Source organism: Gopherus evgoodei, chromosome 6, assembly GCF_007399415.2.
Source record: "Gopherus evgoodei ecotype Sinaloan lineage chromosome 6, rGopEvg1_v1.p, whole genome shotgun sequence".
Taxonomy (NCBI): Eukaryota; Metazoa; Chordata; order Testudines; family Testudinidae; genus Gopherus; species Gopherus evgoodei.
Genome location: NC_044327.1, coordinates 63,159,888 through 63,179,142, shown reverse-complemented (window position 1 = coordinate 63,179,142; position 19,255 = coordinate 63,159,888). Strand labels below are relative to the sequence as shown.

The following is a 19,255-nucleotide window of genomic DNA, read 5'->3' as shown; positions in this document are numbered from 1 at the left end:
GGCTCTAGAGATTCTTGCTCATTGGAAACCATACACAAACCTTAGTCACAACCCCCTGGTTTGACCCTGCAGTCATGAGCTTGTCACAGGGTCTCCCCTTGATTTTTCACCAGAAGGCCTGAGGTACTATGTGCTGTTCACTGCTTTGGTGTGCTGCTGCCACGTCCAATCCAGTCCATCACCACTGACTTGGGACTGTTGCTCTATATCACCTTAAATAGTGTTTGAACAAATTACTCGATACGGTCCAATGTTCTGGTTTGGAACCTCTATTGCTGGACTTATTGTCCAGTGGAAAGCAAGGTGCTATGGGCTTGTCTATGTTGCAAATTGCACCAGTTTTAATAATAGTGTGTTGTTTTTAATCCAATTTAGTTAAATTGGTTCAAGTTTGTGTGCAGACAGATATTTCAGTTTAAGTGGTTTATTTTGATATAGCTTAATCCTGTTTAAAATAAAAGATTCAAACAGATATGAGAGCAGGAACTCTTAATGCCTTGTCTACACACATTGTGAGCACCACTTTTAAATGTATTTAGTTAAATCTGTAAAACCCTTTGGTGTGAACACTCTTATTTTGGACTGAGTACCCTATTTTGTTTTTTTCTTAAGACTCAATATAAACAAAATTGAAATAGGGCACTCTGATGTAAAACACGTGTTGCTCCACAGAGTTGCACTAATTTTTAATTAATTTGTCTTTTTAACTGACTTCGTTAAATTGGTTTTTAAATTTTGCATAGACTATCCGTAAGTCAATAAGTGTCTTTCTATTGATTTCTGTGGCCTTTGGATCAGTCTGTTTATCACCTCTGATCAGCTACCCAATTTGAGCTCACTAATTATTAGAATAGGGTGTTGCACCTTTTCATGTATTCATATACTCTTTCATTGTAGAAGGATGACAGCTCTGTGATAATTAAGGTTAAGACCAGGTTTCTGTTTTAAAACTCTGCTTTCCTAAGTGATCTATAATCTATTCTACACGGTTAATTGGATTGCCTTGAAATTTGGTATACCTCATGGAGCTCTGGGTTTCTGTTAGCATTCCAACTCTGGGGCTGGTGGACCTATGGGTTTCCAAGATACAGTCCTTGGAAAAATAACTTTGCTTAGAGTTGAGAGATTCTGGCAGTCTTTTTTGCTCACGGAGATCAAATGAGAGCTCAGAGTATTGCATCAGGCTGTCCAATGCTCAAGGGTTACCCCAACAGTGTGCGTAACATCCACTAGTTCTTTGGAGGAAAGAAAATTAAAAAGTTATTGGAAGCAGATTTTGTTTCTTCCATTTAGAGCATCCAAAGCCTTGCATGTTCAGTGATGCGCTAAAGGGATTACGCTGCACATGTGCCATGAGTTCAAATCCAACCCAGGCCAGAAATCTGAAGTAAAAAAAAAACAAAAAAACAGAAATATTGCTCCACTCTGCCTTTATCAAGGGGGATTTTTATTTTGGGGAACTGTTTTTTGGAAAATGAATAAACAAATGCTCACTGGGAGGGGAAGGAGATTGGGGTGGGAAGAGTAGGTGGGAATGGTGGGGAATCAAGTGATGGAGAGAGGGTGGAGAGTGCGAGGGGAGGGGTGGGGAAACTGGGAAGAGGGACATGTGGGTGAGTGACGGGGACATGTGGGTGAGTGACAGGGGGACTGGGGGAGAATAGGGGCGGGGGTGCCTGTCAGTCCCTCATTTCTCTCCTGTATGTGTGCCACAATTTGGGATCCCCTAGTCCATTTAACCTCCCATTCTCTGCCCCCTCCTATGAACCAGGTATTGGAGGGGGATTGCCTTTCTGGTTGGGTCTAAGCCCCACTCCATACCCCCTGTGTGAACTGGAATCTGGGGCACCTTGCTCTTCTTGGGGTATATGAGCCCCTCTTCCTGTCCTTCTGTGTGAACTTGGATTGGGGCAGAGAGGGGGCTGAAGGAAACATAAATGTAAACATCTAAAATCTAGAAAATGAATATTTAATATACACCCCACTGTTGTGTGAGATTGGATGGGAGTGCCCAGTGTTGAGGAGGAGCGAACTGGATGGACCTGTGGCATAGCTGGGGAACCTGGTTGAACCAGGGGCAGGAGTCCCATATGGGGGCAGGTAGTAGGAGTGAGGAGCTCAGCTCAGTGTGAAGCTGAGGCTACTTAACCAAGGTAGCATGCAGCCACCAATCATCTCTCACACACTTAAAGTTACTGAAACCATCATGTAGTAAAACTGTCAAGGTTTTGGGCCCTAGACCATGGGTGAGAGTTCTCTCAACAGCCCTGTTAGCAAATACACATTGCAAGCATGTCAAAGTATAACCATTATCCCCATTCCATTGTAACAAAATGTACAGGAGACGTGAGGAAAACTCAGGAGTCACATAGCAATCATGTGGTCTATTGAAAAAACTACTGGATTGGGACTATTCCTAGCACTGCCACTGGCCTGTTAGGTGATTTCTCTTCTCTGTGCCTTAGTTTCCCATCTGTAAAACGGGATGATGATGTAAAATACTTTTGAGATGAAAAGCCCTATATGAAAGCTGAGTCTTTTCATTATTACCTAGCCACAGTAGTATATCATCTGCAAACGTAGGTGAGAAATAGAATTGTCTAAATGACTATTAGCTCCTACCAACAAACATTTCTCTTTCTTTTTAAAGAGCTAGGAAATTAAATGCCAAAAAACATGGTTAATGCAGCATTAAGGTTGCTGGGTAATAGCTCATGCCTTTCCAGAACATCAAATTCAGCAAAACTCAAACTTTTGAAAATCAGGAAATACAGAGTTAAGGTAACTCCTATGCAACTTTAACAGTGCTCTCTTTGAGCAGTGTCCCACAATGCCTATAACACACACATTCCCACTCTGCTTTTTCACTTTAATGGATGGGTGCTAACTGCACTTACCATACACAATCACAGTTCTTCTAAGAAGCTCCAACTTATTCCTCCCCCATTCAATACAGTTACACTGAAATGTGAATGTATCTGGAGTGCATGTAGACCATTCCCAGTGGCTATTGGAGGCTCTGAGGGCAGAGTTAAGGTTGTGTGGGTGTTTATCATAACTCTGTATTTCCTGTTTTCAGAAGTTTGAGTTTTGCTGAACTTGACATTCTGGAAGGGCAAAAGCTATCACTGGACACCCTTAACTCTGCATTAACAAAGATTTTTGTCATTTAATATATTTAGTTCCATAACCAATTTAAAATGCATTCCTGTGAACAAAATGTAAAGAAATTCCAAATAATAGAATTAAAAACTTTATAAAACTAACTAGAAGCAAGTGATATGCTAATTAAACCTGTCAGCAGGTAACAGCCCTTCAGTTTTCTTCTCTTCTCGTGTAGCTAGAGAAATTGTTTCCTGTAAGCCCCCTAGTTCTGTGCTTTATGTAGTAATACCCTCCTTATAAGGGGTATTGTGATGCATAATTTGCTGATGTTTGAAAATCACTTTAGGTCCTTGACTTAAGTGATATAGAGTGTGTTTTGTATGGTTTCCTTTTTATGTGCATTTTGTTTGTAACTGAAGAAGGAACAGACTTTGCAGGTCACACTCTTAGCTGTTTTAGTTCTGCAGTGTTAACAGGAGTGGAAAGCCACACAGAATAATTCTTGTCATGAGTATTGGCAGGCGTGATGGAATGCACACAGGGAGCAGACCTGCTGATGTAAGAATTTAACATTCTTATTTAGTTACTTTCCAAAGAAGACCACATTTTCTGTTAAAATTCTATTTTTGGGAAGGAAATTTAAGTATAAAACACAATTTAAGTGGGAACCTCAGGGGGTCAGCACCTTTGAAAATTATTTTTTTTAGATTTGGTTTATAAATTGCTTCCCAATTGTGCAGAAATTAGCGTTAAGTCACTGTCCTCTGTAATTTTAGGAACACAATTATTTACTTGAACATACCACAGCTTTACCCTCAAAGTTGTCACAATTGTCGTAGAATAAATGATATTTAAAGGGTGTTCCTGCAGATTAATTTAAAACAAGCCACATTATATAGTTGAGGGAGAATTTGCAGAACGTGCTTTGCATAGGAACTCTAATACCTACATAGAGCCTGGCCATCCATGTTCATTGACACAGACCACTGAGAAATGTTGAAAGCTCACCTCCTTAGTGTTTCTGCAGCATCTGATTCTAATTTGAACTTGTGTTTTATAGCTTGAGACAATTGGATGGCAGCTTAACCTTCAGATGGCTCAGTCCACCCAAGCAAAACTGAAATCTCCTCAAGCTGTATTAGAACTTGGAATGAGCAATGAAGATTCAAAGGTAGGAAAGCCACTGTCTGGCAGAGTGAACTTATGCAATTTTTTAAAGTATTATTATTTTAAGGTTCTAAGACTATAACTAGCTCTACTGATTGTCACTAATCTTACAACAGTGTTTTTACTTATTTTTTTTAAAGGTAATTTAATTTAAGCAAGTAGAATTAATAAAGAATTGGCGTATTGTTATTTGCGTTAAATAGGTTTTGGGGTTAAGGCCATATAAGCAGTTCTTTGTACTATAAAGATATTGACAGGACATGCCGTGGGGTGTGGTTATTTTATAGTATGTACCTCATGATTGATAACTCTTACATATTTTGCACCTGGTTTTCCACTGCCTTCTACTTTGTTTTCATTTATGCTTTGCAAAGTAGGGCTGAGATTTTATCAAATAATTATGCATGTGTTCTAAGGCCACTATACAGGTGTAGTAAATGACAGTGGAGAGCCAGGGTCTTTACATTTTTATTGTACAGCCCTGTCTAGCATGTGGTTTTTAGCCACTGGTGTAGCTACACTGGGACAGCCACTGGTGTAAACATGCTGCACCAATGTAAACTTTGGGTTGTGCTGGTGTATCTTATTTCAATTTGAAACGGATATACTATGTCAACGGAAACTACTTTTTACATTTATGTTGTATTTTTTGCTAGTGATTTGAATGGAACCAATACAGTGGTGGGTAAACCTTAATATAGGCAAGGTCTGACTACTATAGAAAGTAAACTTAAAAAAATCCCAAAGTAATACAAATAATGTTTTGTTTATGCTTGAATAGTAAGATCTACTGGTTTTGCAGATTTTAGGATAGAATTACCTCACTTTGCCAGTGGAAAGTAATCTTCCCCCCCCAACTTTTGTGGTCTCTACCATAATCTGTGTTAGTGAAAAAGTAGATTTTTAAAAAACAGAGGAAAATTTTAATTCAAGGAACCTGATTCTGCTCTCAGGTCATCTTTAAACCACAGTAATTCCACTAACTTGAATAGAGTTTACTCCTGACTTACACTGGAATAAATAAGGAGACTTAAGCCCTTGGTCTTCTTGGTGCCTTGAAATGGCGCCTGTAACAGAGCTCTTTGTTTTTAGAAAAAACAGTAGATTACCTGAGGGTGAATTTTAAAAACCTTAATACACAAAGCAGATAGCATTTTGTATACAAGTCGTAACGAGCAACATATGTAAAATGCAGCTACAAAAAATGACTTAAAAAAAACACTGGAAAAACATGCACATGCTGCTATAAAGGAATATTCCTTCTTAATAAATAGTTTCTCTTGAAGTTTTATTGTTGTTTTGATAAGAGTATGTAACTCTTTTAAAAAAGAAGTGAATTCATTAAGATTTTGTACATTATGGCAGAAAGACAGAATGGATCCTAATGCATCCAACCATGCCACCTTGAGCTATGGTTTGTTCCTACATTAAAGTCACATGTGGTCAGGCTTGGTCATTACTTAGATGGGAGAACAGTAAGTGAAATCCAGGTGCTGCAGGTACTTGTATTAGTGAATCAAGTGAAGATCTTTTTGAGGAGGCGGAGAACCAATGCATATGCTTTATTTTAGTGGGAGCATTGTACTGTTGGATATGCTAATTTTTGGTTGATGTTCTTGTTTAAATTCTTCCAGAAGAAACTGGATATTGTATTCTTTTTCTCTTTTTGTCCTAAAATGTTTTATAGCCAGTGTGATCATCTGCAGGATTAGCTGCAATTCAGTGGTAACCAAAGTGATTATATAGTTAGACTATCAGTTATTAGTGTTATAGTGATTAAAATATATAGATCATTGATTGACTGAATTTGTGGTTTGATATTAAAAATGTTCAGGAGACCAAATAACCAAAGTTAGCAAATTTATTGCCTGAAGATAAAATAGTACAATACGTTAAGGAGGTATACTCACCACTCCCTCTGGGAAACTGTTTTTCACAGCATGCAGCTCACTTTACACAGAAAGTGTGCTTCAAAACTAGGCCTTCAAAACTACCAGACCTGTGTACAATTTCGAAAGCACTGTATATACATCATCCAAGACTAAAATTCACCAATCACTTTTTTACCAGGCCCTTTCACCATAAGGGCACCTGTTCCAACCCCCTCAAAATGAACATACACATACCGGAAGAGTACAATGAATATAGGAAAGGGAAATATTTATTTACACAGCGATGAATGGAGGAAAACAACAGGGGGGGAAAGATAGGGGAAGTGATAAAACAGGGTTACATTCAACACAAGGCCCCACAGGCCACAGTCTGAAAGGGCAGACACCAAGCAATGCATCTGCAGAGCTGGCCTTTGGGGAGGGGACAGCATCAGAGCCCCCTGGCTACCCCTCCACGTAGGAGCCAGAGGACATGCCGCTGCTTCCAGGAGCCACACAGAGCCACATCAGCCAGGGAGCCTGCCTTAGCCCCGCTGTGCGGCCGACTGGACTTTTAATGGTCTGGTCTGCAGTGTTGACAGGAGTCGCCAGGGTCCCTTTTTGACCAGGTCTTCTGATCGAAAACTGGACACCTGGCAACCCTAGGTCCATTCCTTGTCACCCATTTCAAGCTTCTGGCAAACAGAGGCTAGGGACACCATCCCAACTAATACCCATTGATGGACATATCCTCTATGAATTTATCTAGTTCTTTTTTGAATGCTGCTATAGTCAGCCTCCCCACTTAACTAGCTACAGCTTCCTTCCAATGCAAACTCACAAGCCCCAGTACTCAGAGCCCCATACCACTCTGGGCAGCAGTGATACTGGGTCCAGCTCCAGTTTGTCCTTCTCGGGAGATTCCTCCCTACCACAGTGCTCCTTCTGGCTCCTGTCTTGGGGTGTCCCTGGTTGACCGCTCTATCCCTCCCAGGCTTCGGGCAGGTTCTCGGCGTCTTCACTCTGGGAGAGACTGCTTGCTGCAGCCCTTCTGTCTGGAGCTGCAGACACACATCCCATTGCTCTCCCTCTCTCTACTTGCTTCTTCCTCCCTGCCAGCCAACCCCCTCTCCCCTCCCAAAACAAAACAAAAATAAAACCAACAACAAAAAACAGCACTCCCTCTTCTTGGAACAATCATCACTGCCCCCCTTTAGCACAAAGATTTAAAAGGGCCATGCTCTCTAAAGCCCAAAGGGGTTACACCTGTTTTTCTGGTACCATGGTGTACCTTTTTTTATCTCTGTTTTGGATACCATATTCCACCCCAGGATACCTATTGTCATGTGTTAGGACACAGAACCAATGAATCTTGCGTTTGAGAGGTATTATATTCACTAATGCCAAAAGCTATGTTTAGCTTTGCAGAGTATTGTGGGATATATATTACTTGACATAAGTGAGCAAAGTGAACAGAATTGTAGGAAAGACCTAATATAATTTGGTTAACATATCTGTCCACATGCTGGTTATAATAAATTATTAATATAGCATGCCCTACTCCTAACATACAAGTATTGGCTAATAGTTAAGACTGTTAAAAGTGTGTATGCGGATGTTCATATCTTTGCAGTGTTGTGCCTAGTATTTCCACCTGTGAAGTGTAGGACCAAGTATGATTGTGTGCAATTTTATGCATGGGCACTTAAAAGTTGAGTAGAGGCCCAGCTGAAAGTTTTTTTTTCCCCATGTGTAAAGTGGATTCATTTTGACTTTTTTGTAATCTGTATACAGTATTTTCAGGGTTTAAAATAGAGAATTAAAACACTATTTCTGGCTTTCATATATATGGCATTAGACAAGTCGCTCTGTTTCTTTGCATCGGTTTCCAGTTATAAAAATATAAAGACAAAGTCCTTATCCATTGGGTTGTTCATTGACATTAGAATCCTATGGAACCAGTCTGCCTGTATGATGTAACTGTTGAAACTCAAGCCATATATATCAAAAGTGGCTTTTTGCACCCCTGTTGGTCAGGTAGTGACATATGAATATTTACCGATAGATCATGCGGTTGTTGTTTTATTTAATCAAAAGACAGTTTATATTGTTCAATCTACCAGCACACATTTCCTTTATAAACACAATTCCAGTTCCTAAACTCTTCCTGTTTATTCTTTCTGTTTCTTTTTATTGATGCAATCAGATGGAATTGGATTTTCTTGCAGTTACTACGAGCCTTGAATAACAACTCTGAAATTGGTGCTTAGTAGATGGAATGGTGCAACAACAAAAACATACAAATGCTGTAATGTTTTGCACACTGAAATTTAGAAATCTAGGTTGACCTGAAGAATAATAGCAACTGCCTTGTGGCTTATTGATCACATCGAGTATAGGACAGGTTTTAAAACAAAAAAAAGGCACTCATCTATCTGCTTCATAAAAGTGTTGAGGCTTAATTAGTTAATGTTTGTAAAGTACTTTTCATCAGCAAAGGTTCTATATACGAAAATGCTAAGCACTTATCTCAGCATCCTAAATGTTATACAGCTTTTCTCATTTTCTCCCAAACCTTATACGTAGAAGTAATTGCAGCCTCTTATTCAGAATTTTGGTATGCATCCTAGTTACTATTTCAAAATGGCTAATTGTTTATATGTGCTATTTATCCTCCATGCTTGAATGTAATGGCCTGTTGTTGCTCCATGAAGGAGAAAGATTGAAATGATGAACAGAAATTTCTTTCTAAATTAACTCATTAGGGGGCAGTAGTGCTCTTTCCCTTCATTATACTTCTCTGGCACTTGTCTGTTTCTTGAAATAATATTCAAAATCAATTGTGAAGTCAGTAGTTGTGGGAAATGCTAAGTGTTTACATTTCTAATCCATATATAACAATAGAGTTCTGTTGCACCCGCTTACAAAATTAATGCCTATTAATCAAAAATATCCAGAGCAAAGTAAATGAAATTTGTCTTTAGTTTCATTTTTGCTAATTGTACTAGTATGATCAGATTCATTTTTTTACTACAGCTAACTAAATTAAAGATCACTCAAACATGAGCTCCTTTGTCAGAATCTGACGTTCAAAACTGGTACTTGATTTTCCTCCCTGGAGAAATAATTTTAAGCTCTTGGATGTTTCTATGGTATTGTTCCACAGCTATGACTTAAAGTAGTTCAAAGGCAGTCTGAGTTCTGAGTTGAAAGATACACAACACCTCAGATTTGTATTCCATGCAGTAATGTTTGAAAGGTATAAAGTGACTTTCAGAGTTATAATGCTTAAGGTATACGAGGAAAACCCCCCAAGGAAATATTCTGGTTGGACTTTTTCTGTTAATTTGTGTTATTAGTTGCAATATCTTAATTGCCAAGGAAATATGCTGTCTAAAACTCTAAAATAATTAAGCTTAGATTATCTGAATTTTGGTAAATTTGTATCCTCATTTGCTACAAGCTTCAATCTTCACTTATTCTCAGTCCTTTTGTTTCATCTGTCTTTTCCTGGGGAGCTGGTATGAAATCACCTTGACAACAAAAACATCATTTAGCTTATGGTAAATTGGATTGGAGTCTGATTACAGATGGTGCTTTTTTTATGGAAAGGAAATTTTAACTTGGAGTAAAGTGAGACCTGCTAATACAGTTTGAGGATCAAAAATGTTAAATTATATTTCTAAATCGTAGAAAATGATCTAAAAAGGATTTCTTACATAGGTTTATGATAACATTTCTTAATAATAGTGCTGTTAAAAATTTCTTTTGTGTAATTTTAGTAATTTTTTTCTTGTTAAAATATTCACACACACATTTCTTTTAGTGCCTTTTTATTGGTTTTAAAATGTTGCTACTTTTACCCTACTGTAAATAGTTACCATTCTGATGTTTTTGAGAAATTGGAGAAAATTGATAATTTATTTAGGACCTTATGGGTATTACTGTCTTTATGGCTGTAGAGCCAGTTAACCAATGGAGGGAATACAAGTTAATAATTCTTATTCCGATAGCTGTACCGCCAGTATGATACTGGTTTGCAAACAAAGAAGTAATCAAAAGAAAAAGCCCTATATTTATTTTATGCTTATCTAGACAAAGGCATTTTCATAATGTATAAAGAATAATTTATATATGTAGAAAATGAGGTGGTACGGTATTATTGTACTTTGAGACTATGGCATTAGTTATGCCTAAATTGCAGATGACAAATCTCCATAAGACATCTCAACCTAATCTCTGTAATAGCTCAGGATTATTCTCTGAATTCCCTGGGGCCATCTCAGACTCTTGTGTGGTGAAGTTCATAGAAAAGTTTGAGATGTTCAGGATATCGCCTTAATGTTTGTACCAAGCGCTTGCCAAAGGGGGATGAGTGTGTTTGAGCTCCTGGAACGGTTTAGAGGCCTGGTCCATCTGTCCCCCTCTTTACTCTCCAGGGATCATGGCTCCTTTAATACCATTCCTGCCACATCATTCCATTAGGAGCAGACAACACAAAATGGAAGAAAAGGACATACATGATTTATTGTGAGATTGGACATATATTGCCTGTATTATACCTGAAAATCCTCATTTCCTATCTAGTATTCTCCCATTTTGTATTCTGCTTAGTATTATTTTCTCCAAATGTATTACCTTGTAGTTATCTAAATTAAATCTTATTCCATTGATTTATTTTCTCCCCTTTCTTGTTGCTTTCCTCCCTTCTCCATTTCATATACAACTTCTTTTTAACCTTTGGCTCTTTTAAGTACTTCTTTATGTGCCCACATTGGCCTTTTTTCTTTTTGCTCATATTTTTCTTTTCTACTAGAATTGCTATCTGTAGTGTTCATATGATAATATCTCTGAGTATATTGCAGTTTTCAGGTATTCTGTTACTTCCCAAAACTTGTCACAGGTGATCCTGTCAAAGTTGACAATACAATACTAAACAAAACAAAACAAAACAAAACTAATAAGATGCCAGTTTTTCATAAACACCTAATTTTTTCTGACAGCTCATGTTAAAATATAATTTTACTATAGCAGGTTTATGTTCATGCTTATGTCATTTTTATCAGACAACTTTAAAAACGCCATTGATCTTTTTAAAGGAAAGAAGATAGCAATAGAAATATTTTAAACAGATTTTCTTTAATTATTTCTTTAAAATCAATTAAGCAGTCTTACTGTACTTGGCAGAAATGCAGTACGTCATCACACAGGGACATAAAAATAAAGGTCTGTAAAGGTCTCAAATGAGTATTTGGAACAGACTTTTTTCTTTTTAAACTGAGATCCCAATTGCTCGCCCCATCCCTGATTTTAACAGATTTTCTGCACGTATATAGACTTTGACAAGCTTGGATCCTGTCTACTGCTTCTCTTATCTTCACAAAGTATGCTTTTTTGTTCATTAGGTTCACCATTCTGGACATTTCCTTCCATCTTTAACTGCAAGGCAGAGCAGACCAAGAGAAATAGTGCTTTCCTTCTCATTGAGCTATGCTGTCTGCTGACTTCAGATGAAAATGTAGTTTCTGGTCTGCATGCCATCTAGACAGAAATGACCTGCAGTCCAGTGCACTATGGATCTTTAAGGGAAAATGTATGAAACTTTATCAAGTTTCCCTTTTCATTCTTCCTCTGAAGGAGTTTTTGTCTGCAGCTTGGTCTAACAGTGTAAAGCAGTGGCCAATGGTGATAGCATTTGAAGCAAGGATGGCTCTTCTTTTCCTTCGAGAGAGTTAAGCAGGTGGGGTCCAGGTTCAGGAGGCAGGGCTGAACAAATTTACATCTGAGGTAACCTCCCATTCCTCTTAAGAGCTTGGTGCTTCCTCATTTCTCAGGGATCAGGGCTTATCTGGATATTGTTTTCTCAAAGCCCTTACGAAGTGTAGTAGGAAGAGAGCCTGAAACCTAAGCCCTTGTATTAGAGGCCTGGTATGAGGCAGAACCTGCTCACAAAGTTTGGAAAGTACAAGGCCAATACAGTAACTCCTTACTTAACATTGTAGTTATGTTCCTGAAAAATGTAACTTTAAGTGAAACAATGTTAAACGAATCCAATTTTTCTGTAAGATTTAATGTAAATGCGGAGGCTAGGTTCCAAGGAAATGTTTTTTGGGCAGACAAAAGGCATCATGTACTGTACTGTACTGTTGTTGGGAAGTGTCCCTGGCTTACCCCACACAGGCACAGCCCACTGCAGGCAAGGACGCTAGGAAGCACCTTTGCAGCAGCAGCAGTAGCTTCCCTGGAGAAGAAGAGGCTCGGACTTTGCCGGGAATGCTCCAGGCCTGCTTTTTCTGGTCCCCACTCCACTCCAGGCCCACCTCTTCCCATCCCCACATCACCTCCTCTCCGGAGCATGCCACATCCCTCCTCCCCCAAGTCCTAAGCTGTTTGGCAGCGCTTAGGACTTTCTGGGAGGGAGAGAGAGAGAGGAGCGGAGATGCAGCTCTTCCACGCTCCTGCCCCTCCCTCCCAGAAAGTTCTAAAGGTGAAGTGCTGGGAGGGAGGGAGAGGAGCAGAGAAGCTCCATGTGTCCACTTCTCCCCCTCCCTCCCAGAAAGTCCTAAGCACCGCCAAAAGAGCTGTTTGGCAGCGCTTAGGATTTTCTGGCAGGGAGTGGGAGGAATGGAGATGCTTAGGACTTTCTGGGAGGGAGGGGGAGGAGTGGAGACGGGGCACTTCCCTGCTCCTTCCTCTCCCTCCCAGAAGTCCTAAGCACCATGGCAGTGGGGGAAGCACTGGGAGGGTCGAGGAGGAAGAGGCGAAGCGGAACTTGTACAATGCTCCCTTGTAAAGTTGCTGCTCTTCTGCAGAATCTTACAAGCAGGCAGCCAGACAACGTTATAATGGAGCATTGCAGAACTTTAAACAAGCATGTTACCTAATTGAGCAGGGATGTAACATTGAAACAACGTTAAATGGGACGACGTTAAATGAGGAGTTACTGTATTGCAAAAATACACTTTGTTAAGGAGTGCTAGTCACAGAGTGCTCACGCAAACACATCCTGATATCAAGTGGTACCAAAACATCCCGATATCAAGGATGGTACAAAAACATTCCCCAAAGGTAACAGGAACACTTTTACCCCCTCCTAAAGATAAGGTCAGGATAACAGTATGTAATAAATTGTTTTAATCAAACCAATATGTACAAGAATAAGTAATAACTAGCCATGTCAGGGGAAAGTAACTATGTCAGAGGGCAGTACTAACTTGTATGTATCAGGGTATAAAAATGTATCTCAGAGGGACTATTTTTGTCTGGCCTAGGGAGGTAAGGGAAGTTCTGCTGTCTGAGCTAGTCCATTGTTATAGGCATACATATATAAGTAGTCTGGTAAAGTCTGTGGAATACTAGCACTGTGCTTCATTGATAATTAAACCTGGCTGGTTGCCTTTGGCCCTTAACAGATCTTGTGGTCATTGGGTGGTTTGCTCGAGGTCTGCTTTGCCAGCTGTCTGTCTGGGGTGGCACACAGAGGGAAAACTCACACACAGCCAAACATCTATCAACATTTAACCACACTAAGAAGAGTAAATTGTACTTCCAGCTCCTTCAAGAAGAGGGCAATTAAAACAGAAACCACTTACTTTTCAAGAACATAAGAACGGCCGTACTGGGTCAGACCAAAGGTCCATCTAGCCCAGTATCTGTCTACCGACAGTGGCCAATGCCAGGTGCCCCAGAGGGAGTGAAGCTAACAGCCAGTGATCAAGTGATCTCTCTCCTGCCATCCATCTCCATCCTCTGATGAACAGAGGCTAGAGACACCATTCTTTACCCTTCCTGGCTAATAGCCATTTATGGACTTAGCCACCATGAATTTATCCAGTTCCCTTTCGAACTTTGTTATAGTCCCAGCCTTCACAACCTCCTCAGGTAAGGAGTTCCACAAGTTGACTGTGCGCTGTGTGAAGAAGAACTTTCTTTTATTTGTTTTAAACCTGCTACCTATTAATTTCATTTGGTGACCCCAAGTTCTTGTATTATGGGAATAAGTAAATAACTTTTCCACTTTCTCCACATCACTCATGATTTTATATACCTCTATCATATCCCCCCTTAGTCTCCTCTTTTCCAAGCTGAAGAGGCTTAGCCTCTTTAATCTTTCCTCATACGGGACCCTCTCCAAACCCCTAATCATTTTAGTTGCCCTTTTCTGAACCTTTCCTAGTGCTAGAATATCTTTTTTGAGGTGAGGAGACCACATCTGTACACAGTATTCGAGATGTAGGTGTACCATGGATTTATATAAGGGTGATAATATATTCTCAGTCTTATTCTCTATCCCGTTTTTAATGATTCCTAACATCTTGTTTGCTTTTTTGACCACCTCTGCACGAACATCTTCAGAGAACTATCCACGATGACGCCAAGACCTTTTCCCGAACTTGTTGTAGCTAAATTAGCTCCCATCATATTGTATGTATAGTTAGGGTAATTTTTTCCAATGTGCATCACTTTACATTTATCCACATTAAATTTCATTTGCCATTTTGTTGCCCAATCACTTAGTTTTGTGAGATCTTTTTGTAGTTCTTCACAATCTGCTTTGGTCTTAACTATCTTGAGTAGTTTAGTATCATCTGCAAACTTTGCCACCTCACTGTTTACCCCTTTCTCCAGATCATTTATGAATAAATTGAATAGGATTGGTCCTAGGACTGACCCTTGGGGAACACCACTAGTTACCCCTCTCCATTCTGAGAATTTACCATTAATTCCTACCCTCTTTTCCCTGTCTTTTAACCAGTTCTCAGTCCATGAAAGGACTTTCCCTTTTATCCCCTGACAGCTTAATTTACGTAAGAGCCTTTGGTAAGGGACCTTGTCAAAGGCTTTCTGGAAATCTCAGTACACTATGTCCACTGGATCCCCCTTGTCCACATGTTTGTTGACCCCTTCAAAGAACTCTAATAGATTAGTAAGACACGATTTCCCTTTACAGAAACCATATTGACTATTGCTCAATGTTGGAGGAGCTCTCATCAGGAGCAAACAGAATGCAAGGGTAAACTGCCCCGCACAGCCTGCACCCTGCCCTGGCCATTTCCCTCCTAGATAGAGAGAGAGAGATACGCTCTTTTTCCTTAGGAAACATGTAATAATCTTGCCTCTTTTGTACAGAGGTGAATTGAGCTCTGCACATAATTTTTCCGTTGTTAATTTCAATAAGTGGAAAAATAGCTGAATTACTTAGATTACGTTAGTCAGTGATTCCCTGTGTGGTGATGTGTGGACAGTGTTAAACTTGTTTCAGGAAATATAAGACTTTTAATGCTTAGTATCTCTAGATTTCCTGATTTTCAAATGTCCTGATATTTTTGAAATACCATGTTCTGATCGAAGGTGTCTATCCTAGTTTTAACTTTTTCTTTCTCTTATGGTTTGTTTGAAAATTTGCCTCTTAGCTAATATTGTGGGCTTGACCCTGCAATCTTTACTCTGGTGAAACTGCAATTAACTTCAAAATAAATTAATGGGAATTTTGTCTGGGAAAGGACTGCAAGATTGGGCTTTACATCCAAAACAGAACTCATTATAAATCACCTCTACCCTGATATAATGCGACCCGATATAACACTAATTCAGATATAACGCGGTAAAGCAGTGCTCCGGAGGGGTGGGTCTGCGCACTCCGGCAGATCAAAGCAAGTTTGATATAACGCGATTTCACCTATAACATGGTAAGATTTTTTTTTGGATCCCGAGGACAGCGTTATATTGGGGTAGAGGTGTAACTGTTGAATCACTGGCAACAATATTCAGCACACTCCAAGAACTGTACTGCTGTATTAGTCTTAGAATAATATCTGGGAAGGTAAGATTGCCCATGAGGCCTAGATCCTGTGAGGTTTGTTTTTTTGTTTTTTGTTTTTTTTTTGGTCAGCCTTTCAATCAGTTACCATTACTTTCATTCTAAATTAGTAGTATATTGCAGGCTTTTACTGTCAATTCTGTTTCATTCCTTCTTTTATCTTAGCCCGTAAAATTTTTTTACTTGTCATTGATGACTCTAGGCAGTCTAATTCACTGTTATAGAAATATATATTGTATTACTCTGTTATAAGGTTTTATGAAATTGCTAAAAATGTCTCTGTGTGGCTCCCATGGAAATTGATGTGAATTTTGCTGTTGATTTCAATGGAAACAGGATCCGGTGAACCAAAGTAATAGTTTCATAAGGAGAGAATATGTAGTTCAGAATTAAATAAATATAGATGGTATTTTGAGAAGTTTTCATAAAGAAGTACAAGAAATGTGTGTATTTGCTATTAAAAAAAGCCCTCCCGTCTTTCTCTCCAGTGTCAAATCTCATAGACTCTAATAGACTTTAGACTTTAAGATCAGAAGGGACTATTGTGATCATCTAGTCTGACCTCCTGCACAATGCAGGCCACAGAATCTCACCCACCCACTCCTGTAATAAACTCTTAACCTATGTCTGAGCTATCGAAGTCCTCAGATCATGGTTTAAAGACTTCAGGGTGCAGAGACTCCTCCAGCAAGTGACCCGTGACTCGTGCCCCACGCTGCAGAGGAAGGTGAAAAATCCCCGTGGCCTCTGCCAATCTGCCCTGGAGGAAACTTCCTTCCCAGCCCCAAATATGGCAATCAGCTAAACCCTGAGCATGTGGGCAAGACTCACCAGCCAGACACCCAGGAAAGAATTCTCTGTAGTAACTCAGATCCCACCTAACTAACTAACATCCCATCACAGGCCATTGAGCATATTTACCACTAATATTCAAAGATCAATTAATTGCCAAAATTAGGCTATCCCATCATACCATCCCCTCCATAAACTTATCAAGCTTAGTCTTGAAGCCAGATATGTCTTTTACTCCCACTGCTCCCCTTGGAAGGCTGTTCCAGAACTTCACTCCTCTGATGGTGAGAAACCTTTGTCTAATTTCAAGTCTAAACTTTCTGATGGCCAGTTTATATCCATTTGTTCTTGTGTCCACATAGGTACTGAGCTTAAATAATTCCTCTCCTTCCCTGGTATTTATCCCTCTGATATATTTATAGAGAGCAATCATATCTCTTCTCAGCCTTCTTCTGGTTAGGCTAAACAAGCCAAGCTCTTTGAGTCTCCTTTCATAAGACTCACCAATGGCTACACATTATAATATTGTGTGTACTGGAATAAAGCTGTGCTGTCAAGTGAAATCAAGATTCAGTGTCCAATTGTATGAGCAGTATGAAATGTAATAGAACTGGAAACCCAAATAGGTTTTTTGGTCATGTCAGCATATCAAGTTCTTTTAAATTCTGTTTGACATACCATGTGCTGCATAATTGAGAATTGCTTCACCTCTAGAATCTAAATTACATTTTAATGGTACTCTCACTATTCTATTTTCCTATCATTGTATGCAAATTCTTGTTAACAGAAATGAAGTAGGTAAATACATCCATGTTGAGGAGTGAATTTACACTCCTTGGTGTTTTTATCTGTTTTTAATTATGCTTTCAATTCATAAAAAAGATGTTGCACCCATTAACTAGTATTCATTCAGTGGTCTGATCCAATGCATGTATCTTGCCCCATTGATAATACTGGAGTAGGTAAAGCTAGTTTGGTAACAAGTGCTTACGACTCCTCATTTTTTTTCTTTGAGCCATGATATTTTATCCTTGAATATTAGAGGCATGGGAATGGGGGTGCAAAAGACCAGCAGCCATATTTGGAATGGGGAACAGAGCTTAAAAACTGCTTGCTGAGGGAATTGAACATAGCTGCCTACTGAAACTGGTGAGTAGTAGGAGATGTGGGGGGAGGATAACCACTGACTAGCTGGTGCTGGCAACTTTTCAGGAACTGCACAGAGTGGTGGGAGAGGAGGTTTTTATCCCCAGCCTGGATCCATTACCAGGAGCTCTTCCTTTCTCCCACCCCCTAATTCTCACCAGGACATTAGCTTGCTACCTCCCCTTGCCTGTCAATACCTCTCTCTGTCTCCGCATCCTCCTTCCTTTCTCCCATTTACCTTGTTGACTTGGTTCCCCTTCAGTTAGCAAGCAAGTTATGTGCTCCTCTTGCAGATCTGTTAGAACTGTGGGAATTTCTCTTCATTTTATCCTGTGCCGACTCCTTAATGAAGAAGATATGAGTGGGGATGGGAAGGAAGAGAGAAAATGTTGTTTTTGTGTCCTGCTCTAACAGCAAGGATATTAATTGTATGTAGCAGAGCTCAACTTACATTAGCTCTCTCTTTCAGAAAGTGGAGGCAAGGACTAAGAAATCCAAAATATGGTCTCAAACTAATTACTAATTTTTTAGGAATACCATTAGCTGCGTCCATATTTTAAGTGTAAACCACCCTTTAATTACCAAGAAACATAAGCACTATTCTTGCTTCACAAAAATTTACAATAAATTTGACAGCAGCAAGAGTCAAGGAAGAATGGTTGTCATAAATACAATATGATTTTGTGATCCAGAAGCAACTGGAGAAGAAATGGAATATGCTTTTATAAAATAGGAGATGAAATCACAGATGTCTTATATAGTGCATTTTGCTAGCATCAAGAGAATTTACAGAATTGCGGTGTGTGTGTGTTTGTGTACACAACCACTGAAATGCAGAGTTCCCTCTGAAATGATATGCTGCAGGTATTCAACTGTGCACACAAACACCACACAGTAGTTTCATGATTGGAAGTGAAGGAGATAAATTCATCCCCTGTGCATCTGTCCTAATAATGGAATACAGCTCTATGGTATCTGAGCACCTCTCAATGGATAATATCCAAAATCACAGTAGACTAGCAGTCCTTAATTTTGAACCCTACTTCCCTTAAGACAGTGTGAGCTAGATGATCTGGTTGTGCCTTCTGGCCTTAAACTCTGTGACTATGACTCTGTGTGCTATTGTTTGGTGGTTAATTTATTTTCTCCTCCCCTCTCTTTATTGTACACCTTCTCTTGTGTCTCTTCTTTATTGTCTGTCGTCTTAGCTTTCCCACAACGTCAGGTAAAAACAGCAAAGTTGGAGAAGTATATTTTACATTTTGTTCTTGAGATTTCTGCTCAAATAGTATCTACTCTGCAAGTACAGTCTGCCCCCCTTTGTCCCATTTCAGATACCAGGTATATTGGCACT

General features: G+C 39.4%; 1 protein-coding gene across 3 annotated transcripts in view; it reads left to right on the top strand.

Annotated features, from left to right (window-relative positions):
* Positions 1 to 19,255, top strand: part of COMMD10 (COMM domain containing 10) — a 156,582-nt gene that overhangs the window by 31,135 nt on the left and 106,192 nt on the right. For all 3 annotated transcript variants that reach the window (XM_030566541.1, XM_030566543.1, XM_030566542.1), the window contains exon 5: positions 4,166 to 4,276. In XM_030566541.1, coding sequence (XP_030422401.1) covers positions 4,166 to 4,276 — 111 coding nt within the window. The remainder of the gene's footprint in view (positions 1 to 4,165; positions 4,277 to 19,255) is intronic.